Genomic DNA, 19,194 nt, shown 5'->3' with positions numbered 1-19,194 from the left:
TATACACTCTCTCATTCGGTCACTCATTCGGTCACTCATTCACAAACTCACTCACTCACCTGCTCACTCACAGCGTAGCGAATCTTCATACTACGTATTATCGTTAACTGCTGCACGATTATTATTTAGCGATGGACCGCGGAGACTGCGCGATCACATTGTTACATTGCCTAGCGATACGAGAAACGCGACATGTACCGTGCAAGTTGCGACGTGCGTGTGGCGCGTGGCGCGTGATTGACGCGAGATAAGACGATTTCAAAATAATAATTATTTAGAAATAGTTATAATTTTTATAAATAAGTAATTTTTTTAGGTACGTCATTATAGGTTTCATGTTTTCTACTGCATTCGTAATGCGAAGGTTTTAGAAGATCGTTCGTCTTATCTCGCGTCAATCACGCGCCACGCGTCACACGCACGTCGCCACTTGCACGGTACATGTCACGTTTCTCGCATCGCTAGGCAACGTAACAATGTGATCGCGCAGTCTCCGCGGTCCGTCGCTAAATAATAAACGTGCAGCAGTTAACGATAATACGTAGTATGAAGATTCGCTACGCTGTGAGTGAGCAGGTGAGTGAGTGAGTGTGTGAATGAGTGACCGAATGAGAGAGTGTATAAGTGTTGTGTAAAAGAGAGAAAGAGAGCGAGAAAAAAAGTGTACGTGTACGTGCGTGCGTATGCATAAACGTCTCTCCCTCATTCCTTCCTTCCTTTCCTCTTTCTCTCTCTATCTCTCTCTCTCTCTCTATCTATGTCTCCCTTCCTTTTAAGCACACATTCCACCATACACACATCGCGTGTAGCAATCAGCTGATCGCAGCATCCGACGAGCGGCGATCCGGAACAACTTTCGCTAAAGTGACGTTATTTTAAATACATATTCCTGGCGTAATTCTAAGACATTTTCTTCTTTACCAAAATTTTATTTAAAGCATAATTTTATTATAAAATAAAATAGTTAGCGACTCATGCGTGGTAGTCACACGTCGGACGGTCAGCTGCGGCCCGTTGCGTCGCTCCTAGCTGCCTTCTATACTCGACGCGTGATTTGCTAACTATTTTTGCTTATAACTCAAAAATTACGCTTCAATTCAAATTTTGGTAAAGGAAAAATCGTCTTAGAATCGTATCAGGAATACGTCATTTTAAGGATGGAAGGTTGTTCTGAAACACCCTGTATATATAACATACTCATATATTTTACATATGTATAATAGATATGTTATTTAAGCTAAGTCATAAATAAAATAAAATACAAAAAGAGGAAAGTATTTTGTGTAAAATATAGGCATTTAAAATATAAATATATTTTCAAAAATAGAGAGCATAAGCCATTATATGGTAACATTGAGCGTCGAGCGTTTGCGCAGAAAATCGGATAGAATAGCAAAAATTTTATTATTTTGATTGATTAATTAGACTGCGTTTCGAAATTCGATGCCAGTACTAAAAATCTATAATATACGTCACGTCACGTGAACTATAGATTTCCAGTATTGACATTAAATTTTGGAATACAGCCTTAAACGCTATTTTACACGACGATAGATTTTCGAATGCAATCTCGGAGAACTTTGTCCGAGTTCTACAGTCGTGGACATAAGGCTGTATACATTCTAAAAATAATTTATATATAAAATTTAATGTTATATATAAGATTATAAAAATTGGTTTGGCGATATCAAGTAAAAAAAATCAAATATCGATTAATCGTGTAACAGGTCCGCTTTCGCGAGCGCGTGGATTAGCTCAATCGGGATCAGGGCTCGAGAAAGGTGTGAGACACACGGTAAACGTTGGGTATGATTTAGTTAATTTATTTTGTCTCTTCCGGTGATGGTCACAGTACAATGCGGAGCGAGTTCGTGACGGCTTACAGAACACAGGTAAAGGAGCGCGAGAGATATTCAGTGCGCTAGAATTATCGCGTGATAAGTCGGTGCGGAAATATCGAGAGCGCGTGATAATGAAAGTGCGCTAGTAATTCCTGCGTTAGATTCGTTAGTATCGAAATCGCGTGCGTACGGCGAGGCCGTATTTATTTTGACGGCGCGCGAGACGTATAAGAAACAGGACGCGGTCGGTCGAGCGCATGTACGGCAAGGCCGTGTTTATTTTGACGGCGGAATACAATGGAGTGGTATGCGACAGGTATTTCGGCGCGGTGATTAGTTTCGCGAGTATTGTAAAACCGTGGCTAATCTTTGCCGCGTGGTTATCCGCGTATTCCCAGTTGTACGGGGGAGGCGATCGGAGATCAAGTACCCTCGATTGGGCGGAGAACTCTCCGTCCCTGCTTCCGTACGCGGAATCGAGGATAGTTCGGCGGAGTCGAAAAAGCTCGACAGGGCAGCGAACTCGCAAACCCACGATCCGTCTGGCTGGAGCGGTCGGATAGTAGACCGTAATTTAAGAGAGCGGCAAACACTCCGCTCTCGTCGAGTTGGTCGGAATTGCGTGAGGATTTCGGAGACGGTACGGGAACCGAGAATGCTCGGCGGAGGCTGCGAACACGTCAACCCCACGTTCCATCATTGCTATGAATTTAGGATCGGATCTGGTATCGTATCTCGGAGCGTACTGCTCGAGCGGGTTCAGATATCGGTCTGGTGCCGAGATGTAATTTGGCGGCCTTTTTATACCGAGCGCATAACGGTAACCGCGTCGCTTATTTAGATGGGAGTAACAATGCGTTGTTTTCGGAATCAGTAATTAACGGTGCGCGCCGCTATCCCGCGGCGGGAAAACGACACTGCGTTTCGGTATCGGAGCGCTATTTGAAGTGCCGAAAACTCTCGGCGGAGGCTGAGTACGCCCAACCTCGCTTTCCTCTTTTGTGTTATTCTGGACGGATTGCTCTCGGAAATGCCGCAAACTCTCGGCGGAGGCTGGGTACTCCTAACCCCGCTTTCTCTCTCTTTGAGCGGTTATAGGATCGTAGCGGATTTCCAGGCGTCTTACAGACTCTGGCGGTTGCGGAAGATCTGGTCTCGATATGCTGAAATGCGCTCTATTTATACCGCTTTTCGGCGCGCGCGCTTGCGTAATATGCCTTATTGTTTTAAGGCATATTGTTTATCGGTGAACCGGCGCGCGCGACTCGGGTATTTTCGGAAAAGGTCGGGACGGTTACCCGAACGCGGCGACGGTTTCTGGTACTCGCGCGCTTAAACGGCGGTTATAAATCTGCGCGTTTCTCTATCGTTTAAAAATGGGCGCTCAGCGCCTCCGCATTATGCCCAACCGTGTTTGTCTGGCGGCGGACTTCCGGCGGATCGACGGCCTGGTAACGGTGGAGGGATGCATCGTTACAAAGCGATCGATAATAGGATCAATAATCCTTTGATTATTAGAAGCATTAAGAGGACGAAATGGCAGCATACACAAACCAAGAATATTACGATATGCTGATGGCACTTGGCGAATGTCAAGAACAGCATTACCTAGCTGCAAGACGATATGCCGAATTATATCCAAATCACGAAAGACATCCATCGGCTCACGTCATATTTGCAGCAGTTCAGAGGCTACACAAGACTGGCAATGTCTTTCCAAATAAACACGACATTGGGAGAAATCGCGATACAAGAAATTGGCAGAACGCGGAGCAAATTATACGTGCTTTCGAGCATAAACCCGAAACGAATATTCGGGGGATTGCTCGAGAACACGGTTTATCTTATGCAACTGTGCAAAGAATATTGAAAGAAGAAAAGTTGCACGCATATCATTATACACGCGTGCAAGATTTGCGACCAGAAGATTTTCAAGCGAGACGTACGTTTTGCAAAAATTTTCTGAGGAAAGCAAATCAAAATTCCTGATACTCTTCTCGCGTGATATTCAGCGATGAATCGTTATTCACACGAGAGGGAATTTTCAATTCGCACTTCGCAATTCGCAATTTTCAAAACGCACAACATGCATTTTTGGAGCGAAGAAAATTCCATCACGCAATTAAGAAACTTCCAAATTCGCTAGAAGATAAATGTGTGGGCTGGAATAATGGGGACCGAAATACTTGGTCCAGTTATTCTTCCAGATATTTTAACTGGCCAAAGATATCTGGAATTTTTGGAAAAAAATCTGCCAGATTTTTTAGAAGAAGTGTCATTATTAGAGAGAAACAAGATCGTGTTTCAACAAAATGGTGCTGGGCCACACAACGCCAGGATCGTTACAAATTATTTAAACGAGCAGTTTCCTGAACGTTGCATGAATCGGTATGGCCCAATACGTTGGCCTGCAAAATCACCGGATTTCAACCCATTAGATTTTTTTTATGGGGATATTGTAAGAAAGTCATTTACAAAACGCTTTCCGTGGATGTCAATGATCTACATACAAGATTGCGACATGCAATTTGGAATATCGGCGAAGAAATAATGGAGAATGTCGAAAAAAATTTATTAAAATGCATGATAACTTGCGTTAGAATGGATGGTGGTTGTGGCGGTCCGAGAAACCACCACAATAACGCGCGAACTACCCGGTAGACACGCGAACGAATTCTCACGCGCGGAGCACGTGAAACCCGCGCGCGAGCACCGCGCGAGCCACGAAGACTTGCCGTGAGGCGGCCACGAGCGGGAGTGGGCGCCAGCAAGTGAAATCCAGTGAGTGGGGTTTATAAGACGGCGTACGGCGAGAAGATTTTGATTCGCGGCTCGCTCTGACTGCGGAAAGGACCTCCTGCCCGATAGTCAGTCCGAGCTTACGGATTCTTTTGGGTATAGCGACAGCCTACGCTGCCTCCGGTATTACCGCAGGACCACCTGAGCCTTCCTCGACCGCAGCTGCCTCCCACTTCACCCGGGACGAGACGGCAGCCATCCTGTGAGGAAGAAAGGACTCTAGGATCTACAGGCGACCGAGTGTGCACGGACTACCGAAAGTGGAGACTACACCGGATTGAGCTGGCGCCGATGCAATACACCCGACCTCCACGTTTCCTCCTAAGCCAGTGGGACGTCCGGGTACGACGCTACACGTCACCCTCAACGCCGTGGGGCCTGCCGCCACGGCTCTTATCACCGCTTGCAGCCTCGCCGATCCTACATCGAGATTGCGGAACTCAATCGCAGCCGGCCACACGAGTGCACAGGGGTACGCAGTACCAGCCCCTGACGCAGGCTGACAACTCCACACAATCGGACAGCGATTGGGAAGCCAGCACACAGGACACGGCCACGCAGACGGAGGCCGCTTGCGAGGAACGCAGCTACACGCCACCCGGGATTCCACCAGCGCTTCGACACGTTCCCGTACCCGCGCTCTCATACATCGGTTCCCTCCAAATAACCCGAACTGAGCCACGTATCACTTGGCGGGAACGCTCTCAGCGTTAGCCCGTAAACGGCCCTTTTCAGGGCCACCTAAACTTAGTAACTTAAGAACTGTATACTATAAATATATTTTTATCGTTGACACTTAGAAAAGAAGTCTCGTGATTGACTTCACCTCTGTACGCTCGACCTATCCCTTGCACCATCTTCTGAAGGCGAACACGCCTCTACATACCCACAGTGGTCATTTCGAGCACCTATTATAAAATTTTTTTGACTTTAAACCAATCCGCTCTTTTCAGAGCGACCAAAGACAATTCGCTCTTTTCAGAGCGACCAACACATTTCTATGTGGAACACCTTGTATTCGCAGAGACATAAAAATAATTTTTTTCATGTCTCGCTTGCGAAAAAAGGCAAAACGAGTAATAAGTTAAATTATTAAAAAAAAACGATGTTATTTTACGTCATTATATTTTCAGATTTTCGAAACTATCGAATTTACAATGTCGGAGGCTTTAGCCGATCACAGGACACATGATAGCGTCCACGTCGATCACGCGTAATGTGATACATTCAGTCGTTTGGCAGCCGGCAGCCGGCAACGCTAGTATCGACATAACCTGCTTGTTGTTGTCGCGCAGTCTCCGCATCGAATAACGCGTTTCTTTCTTCGAGTTATTTTAATAATTAATCAGTAGTAATCGGTAGATTGTGATTAACCGTTATAATCGTTAATAAATTCAGTTTATCAATAAAGTGCGTGGATTAATTTGGAAAAGTTCGATAAGTGGTACAATTTGTGAGTAAAAAAAAAGTTTGCTAGTTACTTGTTGTATCACACGGAAATATTACTTATTGAGTCGTATGAGAGCAACGAATCTCTACATAAGATAAGAGTCAGTGAGTGAGAGAGAGAGAGAGAGAGAAAGAGAGCGTGTGTGCGATCAGCTGTTTTTTACACGCGATGGGTGTAAAAGAGAAAGACAGAGAGAGAAAGAGAGTGCGTGTTTGCTATCAGCTGTTTGCTACATGCGATGGGTGTAAAAGAGAGAGAGAGAGAGATAGAGAGAGAGAAAAAGGGAGAGCGAGAAAGAGAGAGAGAGAGAGCGTGTGTGCGATCAGTTGTTTGCTACACGCGATGGATATAGAAGAGTGAGAGAGAGGGGGGGGAGAGAGAGAAAGAATGTGTACGTGTATGTATACGCGTATACGTTCTCTCTCACACATATACTCCATCGCATGTAGCAAACAGTTGATCGTAGCGAGCGCCCCACGTAATCACCAGCATCGGACGGTGAGTTGTGTCGCCGCTGCCTGCCTCGCGTACGCGGCCCGTAATTCGTTACCTATTTTGGCTTATAATTTGAAAACTAAGCCTCGGAAAAAATTTTGGCAAAAGAAAAGTTGTCTTAGAATTGAGTTAAGTATATGATATTGTAAGGACAGAAGATTGTTTTGAATCACCCTGTATAATTACGACGATTACGCGCAAGAATTTAAAAAAAGACTACGAGCAATAAACCAGCTCGCAAAAGAGCAAAGAAGAAAAAATTAAAACTAAACAACAGTATGATAAAAATACTAGGAAAATAAAATTTAAAGTCGGTGAGAAAGTATTAGTATACGACGAGACACTCCGCCGCGGACGATTTAAAAAACTTGAATCTCTATGGATCGGACCGTATACAATAATCGAAAAAAATTCAGATGTGAATTATACAATTAAGAAAAAAAGGAAAACAGTGCGCATCCATACAAACAAATTGAAGCAATTTATCGAAAATTAAATAAACACTTATTCGTTATTCAAACGACCAGAAGGTGCGAACAATTAAAATTGGAAGTCCACAATAAACGTACTTGTTACAATTCAAAAGAAATCATAAACATAAGTCGAAACAATTAACAAAATTAATCAATCTAATACACATGCTATACAAGAGACGGACGAATGGACGTAGAGACTTCGTCGACAGAATAGATACAATAATAGCAAAAACATTCGAGATAATGGATGCAAACGATAGAGAATTAATAATAGTTAAACCTAAACCTCTTACAAAATAACCAGCAAACCATTCAACATGTCGCGAAAAATCAAATAAAAATTTTAAATAGTACAATAATACATCTAGACAAATTAGAAAATATATTAGACCATAACGGCAAATTATTAAATAATTAAATCGGAGTGTTAAAGTTTGAATATATTTAATGACGAGCCTTTAGTTAGTAAATTAGTTTTATTACGAAGTATTCCTGTTTGTGCCTGCAAGGTTAAACCGCAGCCTGCCGGCACGTACACAGTGAAAAGGACAAAACAAATAAGCAAAGTACAATTGATTGTTCTACAATTGGTTGCTGTAATAATTACAGTTGTTCGCGACAACTAGTAATTGTTTCAATATTCTGATCTTAGTGTTATATCACTATTTATTCTCTTATACCTAATCGAGAGGGTTTTACTTATCGTATAACGATCCGCACGCTACCGCTGTTCGCACCAGAGAGAGCGAGTCACCGTGTCTCGCTGAATCGCTATCCCTCTGAGTCTTCACTCTCGCCACCTGTCGTTCACATTTCTACGGCAGTTCCTTTAATCGCGCGCGTTTTAAGTTAATACACCTAAGCTAAATTTACACAGTTATCCTTGCACACAAATTATATTTCTTAACATCGAGAATATATTGTAATACTCGTGAAGAAATAATCGAATATGTTATTGTAATCATCGCGATGATAATAGATTTGATTCGAGACACGAATATCTTACTTATGTACGCAAGGACATGATGCATCCCGTACTAGCACTTATCAACGATATCATAACACACTTAAAAAATGCAGCTATTCAATTACCTCACGACTTATATTTACTTTTTGAAATTCGAAACGATAAATGATTAGCATTAGAAAAATATGTTGAAATAATTATGTGAAGGATCAATCATATTTACTGTATTGCGCTTTCCGCTAATTTCACAACCAGTGTATGATATAATAAAGATAATCCCACACCTACTTACGACCACAAGAATATATTTACTTACGCGGAAATATGTAAGTAACGAAGTAATAGTAATAAAAAATTTATATAATTATAAAAAATAAAAAGAGGAAAATAAAGCGACCATCGGTCAGGATATACGATGAAGATATATCCACATATATCTTACGGACTCCCAAGACGCATACTAAAGCGTAGTCTAAGTACGCGATTTTAGATAGTAAGAAACGATTATATCAAATATTATATAGGGGAAAAATAATGTATTCGTTAGAATAAGAAAGAGTATAACTAAAGAAAAACGTATTGTAACCCCGTTTTTCTTTTTTCAACAGGTGAGGAATGTTATAGTCCAAAACGACTATAACCAAATTAGTATAATTATTAATTATTAAATATTATTTAACATACGTCTTTCGACTATAACTCGAAGCCGAGGAAGACGTATAAAGTTACGAGCGAAATCGCTGACAAAGCGAGCCACGCGCAGAGACCACGCGATCGCGAGATTCGAAGGACGACGTGCTGGAAATTCAAGGAAAGAATTTACGTAGCTTGCATCTGCTTTTTTTCCAGCCGAAAACAAGCGACACGACCATCTATGGTCCTGTCGCTGAACGATCCCTTCCAAAAACTAATCGAAAAGAAGGCAATAAAACTACCCATCTCGAACGAGCGCTAGACAGTTCTAATCGTAAAATCACACGAAGCTGATATAATTAGACAATTATATAGTACAGTCGAACCTTAACAAAAGCAACCACGAGACGGACAATTTGTAATTGTTTTAATAATAACGAACGTGACTTTCGGTTGGACGTGAGAGAGGTGTGTATGAGCGGGAGAGGCAGTGAAAGTAAAGTTAAAAATTTTGAGAGATAAAAGGCGAGCAATAGAAGAGGAAGTGAGTGGAGAGCAAGAGAAAGCGGTGGAGAAGACGGAGAAAAGGAGGCAAAGAGGAAAGGAAGAGAGAACAGAAGATAAAGAAAGATAGGATTGTGGTGGAGTAGAAAGGTTAGGAAGTATCGTGATACGGGTGAAAAAGAATAGAGGAGAAAGTTCAGAAAAAGGACTACAGATGGCGCCAATGAGTGGGAAGCAGACAGCAAGCAAGAGTAAGAGTAAGGGAGAAGAAAAGTCACTAGACAAATACATTACAGGAGGGGAAGAAATATGGAGGAGAGGTTCAGAAAAAATAATAATAGAAATAGAGGTGTTGAGAAAAGAAATGAGAGAGGAAATGGAAGGAATGAAGGAACAAATGATAGAAGAAATGAAGGAACAAATGATAGAAGAAAGGAAAGCAAGGGAGGAAGAGAGAAAAAGAGAGAAAGAAGAATGGAGACAAGAGAAGAAAATATTAGAGAAGAGAATAGTAGCGTTGGAATGGATTAACGAGAAAAAGGAGAGAAAAGATAAAAAGAACAACATAGTAATAAAAGGCGTGAACTGGGAAAGGGAAAAATTGGAGCAGGAGGTAGAAAAATACATAAAGGACAGTTTAAAGGTGAATATAGTGGTAAAAAAAGCAAGCAGAATAGAACTGAATGGAAATAGAAATTTAGTAATAGCAGAGATAGACAGATGGAAGCAAAAAAGAGAGATCATGAGTAAGAAGAAAGAGCTGAGGAGGGATATAATAATAGAAGACGATTTAACAAGGAAAGAAAGGGAGATACAACAAAAATTAAGAGAAATGGCAAGAGAAGGAAAAGAAAAAGGCGATAATACAAAAGTTGGATACAAAAAAATTTACTTGAAGGATAAATGGTACAGATGGAACGAGAAAGAAGAGAAACTGGAGAAAGAAAGAAGAGGAAGAAGAGAATGAGAACACGACAAAAAAGAGGGAGAGGAGCAAGAGAATAGTGAAAAAGGTTTAAAAATCTGTTTCTGGAATATTGCAGGAATAACGAACAAATGCGAAGAAACATGGGAATATTTGGAAGAATTTGACATCATAGGATTAACAGAAACGTGGGTAGAGGAAGGAACATGGAAGAAGATCAGTAATAGATTATCTAATAAATATGAATGGAAGTGCATACCGGCAACAAGAGAAAATATAAAAGGAAGGGCGAGAGGAGGAATTATCACAGCAATAAGTAAAGATCTAAAAGGAGTAAAAGTAAGGGAAATAAATAAGGGAGCAATGGAGACAAATTTGATATATAACAAGAATAGGTGGAGAGTGATTACGCTATACAGCCAAAACATTGAGGAAACATTAGAGAAGTTAATGGAAGAAATAAAAGAGGAAAAAGAAGAATACTTGATGATAGGAGGAGATTTTAATGCAAGAACGGGAGAAGAAGGTGAACCGATAGGAACAGGAGAGAAGAAAGAAGAGGAGTTAAGAAGATCAAAAGATAAAGTAGTAAATAAAGAAGGACGAATAATGATAAACAAAATAAAAGAAAGAGGATGGATGATATTGAATGGAAGCTATGAGAAGGAAGGGAAATGGACATATATTGGAGAAATGGGATCATCAGTCATAGATTACGTTGTAACGAACGAAAAAGCAATAGAAGAAGTTAAGAAGATAGAAGAAGGAAATAGAACAGAGTCGGATCATATACCAGTGGAAGTGGAACTGGAGGGCATAGAAAGAAGAAACAGGAAAAGGAGCGACAGAATAGAGATTGAAAGAATGTATGGACAGAAGAAGGAATCGAGTACTATCACGAAAGGTGTGAAGGATGGACACGCACACAGACAGAAAATGGGGAGATATGGAGAAAGATAGATAGTAAATAATTCGATATTAAAGATCAGGAAAAAGATTATACCGTGGAAAATAGGAAGGAGAGAATGGCATAACAAAGAATGGAGAGAGAAAAAAAAGAGCTAAGAAAAGAATTTAAAAGGATGAAAAAAGGAAACATCAACCGGGAAGAATCTATTGGAAAAAGAAGGGAGTATAAAATATGGTATGACAATGAAAAAAAGAAACATGAAAAAGAAGAAGAAGAAAAGATTAAACTAATAAGAACAGAAGAAGAGGCATGGAAATATATCAACAAATATAGAAAAGAGAGAGAGAGAATAGATGAGAATATAGATTTGGAAAGTTGGAATTCGCATTTTATGGAGTTATTAGGAGGAACAAAGGAAAGAAGGATAATGGAAGAGGACAGGAGAGATGAGGAAGGCATAGGAAAGAACGGACAAGAAGTAGAAGAAATAACGAAGGAAGAGCTAACGAAACAACTGAAGAGACTAAAGAGAGGAAAAGCACCAGGAGAAAATGGAATAGAAAATGAAGCTTGGAGATTAATACCGAAAGAGATAGGAGAAGTTTTCTTAAAACTATTAAACAAAATATGGAAGGAAGAAAGAATGCCAAAAGAATGGAACAAAGGGTTGATCAGTCCAATTTACAAGAAAGGAGAAAAAAGAGACGTAAGGAACTATAGAGGAGTGACACTGATGGATATAGCATATAAAATTTATACGAACATTTTGAACGAGAAATTGAAATAGGAGGTGGAAACAAAATTGGAGGAAGGACAATTTGGATTTAGAGCAGGAAGGGGAACAATTGACGCAATATATCTGCTAAATTATATAATTAATAAAGAAATTTCGAAGAAAAAAGGAAATATTTTTGCAATGTTTATAGACCTCAAGGCTGCATTTGATAAGGTGGACAGAAGGAAAATGGGAGAAATGATGAAGAAAGCAGGCATAGGAGAACAGCTAAGAAGAAGAATTATGGAAACATATAAAGAAACAAAGAATAAGGTAAAAGTGGGAAACAGAAGAACAGAGGAGTTTTGGACAGAAAGCGGAGTGAGACAGGGATGCCCTATGAGTCCCACGCTGTTCAATATATATATCATGGATTTAGAGGCAGAGATGAGGAAGGAACAGACTGGAGGAATCGTGGTGGGAAAGGAAAAGATGCGGTCAATTACATACGCGGATGATATAGTTATATTGGCAAAAAGCGAGCAAGAGCTAAAAAGAATGATGAGAAGACTAAAGAAATATATAGAAAGGAAAGGATTGATTTTAAACACACAAAAGTCAAAAGTGATGGTATTCGAAAAAGGAAAAGGAAGGGCACGAAAAAGAGAGTGGAAATGGGATGAAGAGAAAATAGAAGAAGTGAAGGAAATGAGATACCTGGGATATATATTGCAAAAGAACGGAGGAGCAGAAAAACACGTATTGGAAAGAATGAGAAGAGCGACAATTGCAATGAAACTAACCTGGAATATTGGAGAGAGAGTATTCAAAGAAGATTATGAGAGAAGAATAAAGATGTTTGACGCATTAGTTGAAAATGTAGCACTGTATGGAGCAGAGATTTGGGGATGGAAGAAAGAAGAAAGACTGGATAGAATAAAGAGGAAATACGTGAAATGGATTCTAGGACTAAATGTAAGAACTCCGAATTATATTTTAATGGAAGAAACTAAGATGAAGGAATTGAGTATGGAAGCAAGGAAAAGAGCCATCAAGTACGAAGAAACTACACGTCAATCGGGAAAAAGATTAGTAACGGAATGTATGAAGGAGCTGGAAAAGAGTGGAAGAAGCAGCGAAGAGAGTAAATGGGAAAAAAGGAGAAGAGAAGTGATGGAAAAGGCGGAAATAAATAAAGAAGAGCTGAGAGAGAACGTGGAAGCAAAGGAGATAGTACAGGAAATAATGGAGAGAATAGGAAAGAAAGAAAAGGAAGAAAGAAGAAGAAAAATAGAGGCGTCTAAATACAATGAAATATATAAAAACATAATGACGGAAGAATTACCAGCATATCTGAGGGGAAAAAGAGGAAAGAAGGATAGGGGTCTGATAGCAAGATTTAGATGCGGAAACGAAATGAGGGGAAATCAACATTGGAAAGAAAAAGAAGAAAGGAAATGTAGAATATGTGGAGAAAGAATAGAAAATATGATACATGTGTTGAAGGAATGTGAGAGGACTAAAGATGAAACGCCAATGGAAGAGCTCTTAAAAGAAGACGGAAAAGGCTGTGAATTAATGAAAAAGATAGATAAAATTAGGAAGGAAAAAGAAAAGGAGAAAGGAGAGGAGAATAATGGGGAGGAAGAAGTAATATAAAGAAAATAGACAAAGATAGAAGATAGAGGAAAAATGCAAAAGCAAACGAATTGTGATTAAGAATGATGAATGTGGAAGGCTGAGTGTTGAATGTTGAATGTTGAATGTTGAATGTTGAATGAGGAATATTTAATAATTAATTAATATATATATATATCAGTTGCAATTTTAATCTTAATTTTGATTATGATTTTGATTTCAGCTTAGATGTTAGTTTTAGTTTTAGTTGTAGCTTTAATCTTGATGTTAATTATTATCCAAGTTTTAAGTTTTAAGTTTTGAGTTTATATGTTAATAATTTTAAGAATGGTTGATTATTGATTTTTTGTGAAACACAAAGGAAACATGCGACACAACACAAGACACAAATACACAAAGACAGAACAACAAATGTAAAAACTGGAAGTCATCCAAAGCCGCAAGGCGCGGATTAATAAAAAAAAAAATAATAATAATAACGAACGTCCCAGGTGATCTCGCGACAGCCGCTGCGATATCAGGCACGTGAAGCAATTCTATACCGTGATAAGCCGAACAGTTGTAGAGCGGGAAAGAAAGGAAGAATTAAAGTTGATATCTTCGAATAAAAAGATTTTATTCTAATATTACTGTAATTGTGGTACAAAAGGTGAGAAGACCCTGAACGATCCCGAACTTCCCAGTTCTAATTTGACCAACGATCCCCAAAAATCTCCGTGCTTCCACAGTAGCACAACATCGCGTTTGGTTGAATTTTTGTGTTTTTCTTAGATTTGCGAGTCCGACCGCCATTTTTAAGTTTCATATTTGTATTCAGGAGGCAAAAATACGTAAGAATTGGGTATTCGTACTCATTATTTCAAATAGGTGGGTTTTCCGAAGATTTGCCTTATATTTTTATTTTTAATTTATATACGTATATATATGTAGATTTCGAAAAAAATAATACTAATATCCGGTTTTACTAATAAAACACCAACAATTTTTTTCTAATATAGATATAAAAATAAAAGCGAAATATGAAATATATATATATATATATATAAAATAAGCTTTTTATTCCCAAAATCAGATATCAGTTGCACTAAAAGAATATTTAAAAATGTTTATTTTTAAAAAATGTTTTCTCTCTTTGCTATAAAAGTTTACAAACAATTTTATTTAAGAACTTTTTTATTTAAATTATATTTTGTTTATTTTCTCATGTTATCCATCGATCTTTTTTAAGGACATGTCTTCCTAATTTTTTTATATCATCCACTCTTTATTTTAAGGACATGTATTCGTAACGGAACCAAAATGAAAAATTGATATACAAGATTCATTTTAGAGAGATTAAATTGTTAAATACATATGTTATCCTGCAATAAATAGAAAAATGCTGACTGTGTATCGTTTGAATATGTCTCATCATGGACACAATCGATTGCGATTTATATGTAAAAAATCCTAAATACCGGTCACTACTAGATTATAATCTAGGACTCTAGTCATTACCTGCCAATCGTGTAAAACACGTTTTATAAGTAATAAAACTTATATATATGTTTATATGTATATTTTTGTTGGCATTAATATGCATAACACAAAGATTGCAATCACAGTTGAAACAATATAGTGTTTTGGAAAGCTCTCGAGGTAAGCTATAAGAATATGCACTAAAAAATAGGGTTCATTTAAGAAATTAAAAGTGTCCTTGACTTGACCTTAATGATGCCATCCAAGGTCAAACCAATGACACCATCTTATGTTCCCCTCAAAACCATACCATTTTTATTCAAAACGTTTTTCTCTAAAATGCTTAGTTTTTGAGAGAAAAGAAGTGTACGGGTGGTCTAGGACACTCTGTATATATTTATATATATATATATATTCCATATTTCGCTTTTATTTTTATATCTATATTATAAAAAAATTGTTGGTGTTTTATTAGTAAAACCGGACATTATATTTTTCGAAATCTACATATATACAGGATGTTTCAGAACAACCTTCCATCCTTAAAATGACATATTCCTGATACGATTCTAAGACGATTTTTCCTTTACCAAAATTTGAATTGAAGCGTAATTTTTGAGTTATAAGCAAAAATAGTTAGCAAATCATGCGTCGAGTACAGAAGGCAGGCAGGAGCGGCGCAACGCGCCGCAGCTGACCGTCCGATGCGTGATTACCACCGCATGAGTCGCTAACTATTTTACCTTATAACATAAAATTATGCTTTAAATAAAATTCTGGTAAAGAAGAAAATGTCTTAAAATTACGTCAGGTATACGTATTTAAAATAACGTCACTTTAGCGAAAGTTGTTTCGAATCGCCGCTCGTCGGATGCTGCGATCAGCTGATTGCTACACGCGATGTGTATGATGGAGTGTGTGCGTAAAAGGAAGGAAGAGACAGATAGGATGAGGAATGGAAGGAGGGAATGAGGGAGAGACGTTTATACAGACGCACGCACGTACGCATACACTTTTTTTCTCGCCCTCTTTCTCTCTTTTACACAACACTTATACACTCTCTCATTCGGTCACTCATTCGGTCACTCATTTACAAACTCACTCACTCACTTGCTCACTCACAGCGTAGCGAATCTTCATACTACGTATTATCGTTAACTGCTGCACGATTATTATTTAGCGACGGACTGCGGAGACTGCGCGATCACATTGTTACGCTAGCGATGCGAGAAACGCGACATGTGCCGTGCAAGTTGCGACGTGCGTGTGGCGCGTGGCGCGTGATTGAAGCGAGATAAGACGATTTCAAAATAATAATTATTTAGAAATAGTTATAATTTTTATAAATAAGTAATTTTTTTAAGTACGTCATTATAGATTTCATGTTTTCTACCGCATTCGTAATGCGAAGGTTTTAGAAGATCGTTCGTCTTATCTCGCGTCAATCACGCGCCACGCGTCACACGCACGTCGCCACTTGCACGGTACATGTCGCGTTTCTCGCATCGCTAGGCAACGTAACAATGTGATCGCGCAGTCTCCGCGGTCCGTCGCTAAATAATAAACGTGCAGCAGTTAACGATAATACGTAGTATGAAGATTCGCTACGCTGTGAGTGAGCAGGTGGGTAAGTGAGTGTGTGAATGAGTGACCGAATGAGAGAGTGTATAAGTGTTGTGTAAAAGAGAGAAAGAGAGCGAGAGAAAAAGTGTATGTGTACGTGCGTGCGTATGTATAAACGTCTCTCCCTCATTCCTTCCTTCTTTTCCTCTTCCTCTCACTCTCTCTCTCTCTCTCTCTCTCTCTCTCTCTCTCTCTCTCTCTCTCTATCTGTGTCTCTCTTCCTTTTACGCACACATTCCACCATACACACATCGCGTGTAGCAATCAGCTGATCGCAGCATCCGACGAGCGGCGATCCGGAACAACTTTCGCTAAAGTGACGTTATTTCAAATACATATTCCTGGCGTAATTCTAAGACATTTTCTTCTTTACCAAAATTTTATTTAAAGCATAATTTTGTTATAAAATATAATAGTTAGCGACTCATGCGTGGTAGTCACACGTCGAACGGTCAGCTGCGGCGCGTTGCGCCGCTCCTGGCTGCCTTCTGTACTCGACGCGTGATTTGCTAACTATTTTTGCTTATAACTCAAAAATTACGCTTCAATTCAAATTTTGGTAAAGGAAAAATCATCTTAGAATCGTATCAGGAATACGTCATTTTAAGGATGGAAGGTTGTTCTGAAACACCCTGTATACGTATATAAATTAAAAATAAAAATATGATATATAAAAATATATAAAAATATAATATATGATATATATTACATTTTATATATTCATATTCATTTCTCAGCCTGTCCCCATCCACTCCTGGATGTAGACCTCTTCCAATTCTTCCCATGTCGCTCTGTTTGACGCTGTTTGTAGCCAATTTTCCCCCCAATCCTTTTGATGTCATCCATCCACTTCCACTGCGGTCTTCCTACACTCCGCCTTGTTGTCTGGGGTCTCCACTGGACGATCCTTTTCGGCCACCTCACGCCGTCCTGTCTTGCCACGTGTCCTGCCCATCGCTACTTCAGGCTAGCAATCCGCGCCATTACGTCTGTGATCTCAGTGCGTTCTCTGATCTCCACGTTGCGCACTCTGTCTCTGAGACTGATCCCCAGCATTGCCCTTTCCATGGCTCTTTGGCTTGTCTTTAGTCTACTGGCACTTTTTTGCGTAAGTGCGGTAGTTTTCAGGCCATATGTTGTTACCGGTAGTACGCAGGATTTGTACACTTTCCGTTTCAGGTTGATGGGCATAGCTGGATCCCTGAGGATGAAGCCGAGTTTCACAAACGCTGCCCATGTTAGTCCTATCCTTCTGGTTATTTCGATGGTCTGGTTTTCTTTGTCCAGTTTGATGCTGTGACCAAGATAGATGTAGTGCTCTACAACTTCCAGGTTATGATTCTCAACCAAGATCTGGAGAGCGTTCGGGCTCAAGATCTTTGTCTTTTGAAGGTTCATCCTTAAACCAACCTTTGCTGATACTTCGTAGAGTTGCTCCAGCATATCCTTCAGCTCCTCTGGGTCGCTGCTTATCAGTACGATTATATAATCGAAATCCATTTGTAACCATTTTCACACATTTCATTTATTGATTTAACATTCTACATAACAACATATTAAACATACGACAATTTATGTAACATTCATTCATTCGTTTATTGGTAATCAATCTGTACACACCCTTCTCACAAATTAAATCTTTTATTAGTAAAAGATAAAGTCTAGTGATTTAACAATATCGCTACCACAACTGGTGACCCCGACGTGATCACGGACTTTCGAGAATTCACGTTCAAGCGCGGCGAATTTGAATCGGTGATCCGTGAGTTTTGTGAGTCATCGAGTTTCGAGTTCTGCTGTGATTCTTGTGTGGTTTATGCCTTGTGTTCTTCGAGTCGACAAGATTTTCGAATTTACGAGGACAGCGTCTTACTAGACTACTGAATTTTACAACGCAGAATATTGACAGAATTCGACGATGCCTTTGGACGAATTTTCGACTTCGAATCCTGCAACGTCAACATCAGTTCCATCGGCTGGAGAACATCATCCGCGTTTAACGAATCCGACACAATCTTTTGCCAGTAATGAGCCTCATCAACAAGGTCAACCAAACGAAATCCATTCTAACGAGTTTCGCCTTGTTAAATTGCCGAATTTTTGGTATAAGCAGCCTAAATTGTGGTTTGTTCAATTAGAAAGCGAATTCTTGGTTTTTCGGATCCGTTCAGATGATGTTAAATATAGCTCGGTTATACGGCATCTTGATGAGCAAGCTTTATTAGCTATTGCTGAGTTAATTGAAAATCCTCCTGAAAAAGATAAATATCTTCATGTTAAAAACATTTCGATTAATCGGTTTACTGATTCTGAGGAAAAACGTCTTCGTCAATTGTTAGCTGGTGTTGAGCTGAATGATAAAAAACCGTCTGATTTGCTTCGCGAAATTAAACAATTAGCGGGAGGAGCAATTTCGGAAAATGTATTATATTCTATTTGGTTGCAAAGATTACCTTCTCAAGTTCAAGCCATTTTAGCCGTTGTGGAAGATTGCCCTTTAATCAAACTTGCTGAATTAGCTGATAAAATTTTGGATCGCGAAACTAGTCTTCAAGTCGCGACAATAGCTTCCCCTGTGGAGGGAAATACTTCGAATTTTACTAATCTCGAGCGTAGAATCGCAGCTCTAGAAATAAAACGTATACGCAGTAGATCAAAATTTAAATACAAAGAAAAAAGAAGATCTAGATCATCTTCTAGAAACAAATTCGATAAAGATAACCAAAAAATTTGTAGTACTCTGCGTTGATACCACTGCTT

The 19,194-nt window shown here is 39.3% G+C and overlaps 1 protein-coding gene across 1 annotated transcript; it reads left to right on the top strand.

Annotated features, from left to right (window-relative positions):
- The first annotated feature begins 18,352 nt into the window (after positions 1–18,352).
- Positions 18,353–19,183, top strand: LOC138936488 (uncharacterized). Its single transcript, XM_070301915.1, has one exon. It carries the CDS (start codon positions 18,353–18,355, stop codon positions 19,181–19,183), a length of 831 nt encoding a protein of 276 aa, XP_070158016.1.
- Positions 19,184–19,194: the final 11 nt, after the last annotated feature.

The sequence above is a fragment of the Polyergus mexicanus genome, unplaced genomic scaffold (assembly GCF_030449975.1).
Source record: "Polyergus mexicanus isolate NDT 795.1 unplaced genomic scaffold, iyPolMexi1.0 SCAF_9, whole genome shotgun sequence".
Taxonomy (NCBI): Eukaryota; Metazoa; Arthropoda; class Insecta; order Hymenoptera; family Formicidae; genus Polyergus; species Polyergus mexicanus.
Note: the sequence above shows the minus strand (reverse complement) of the source record. Positions and strands in the feature narration are given on the sequence as shown.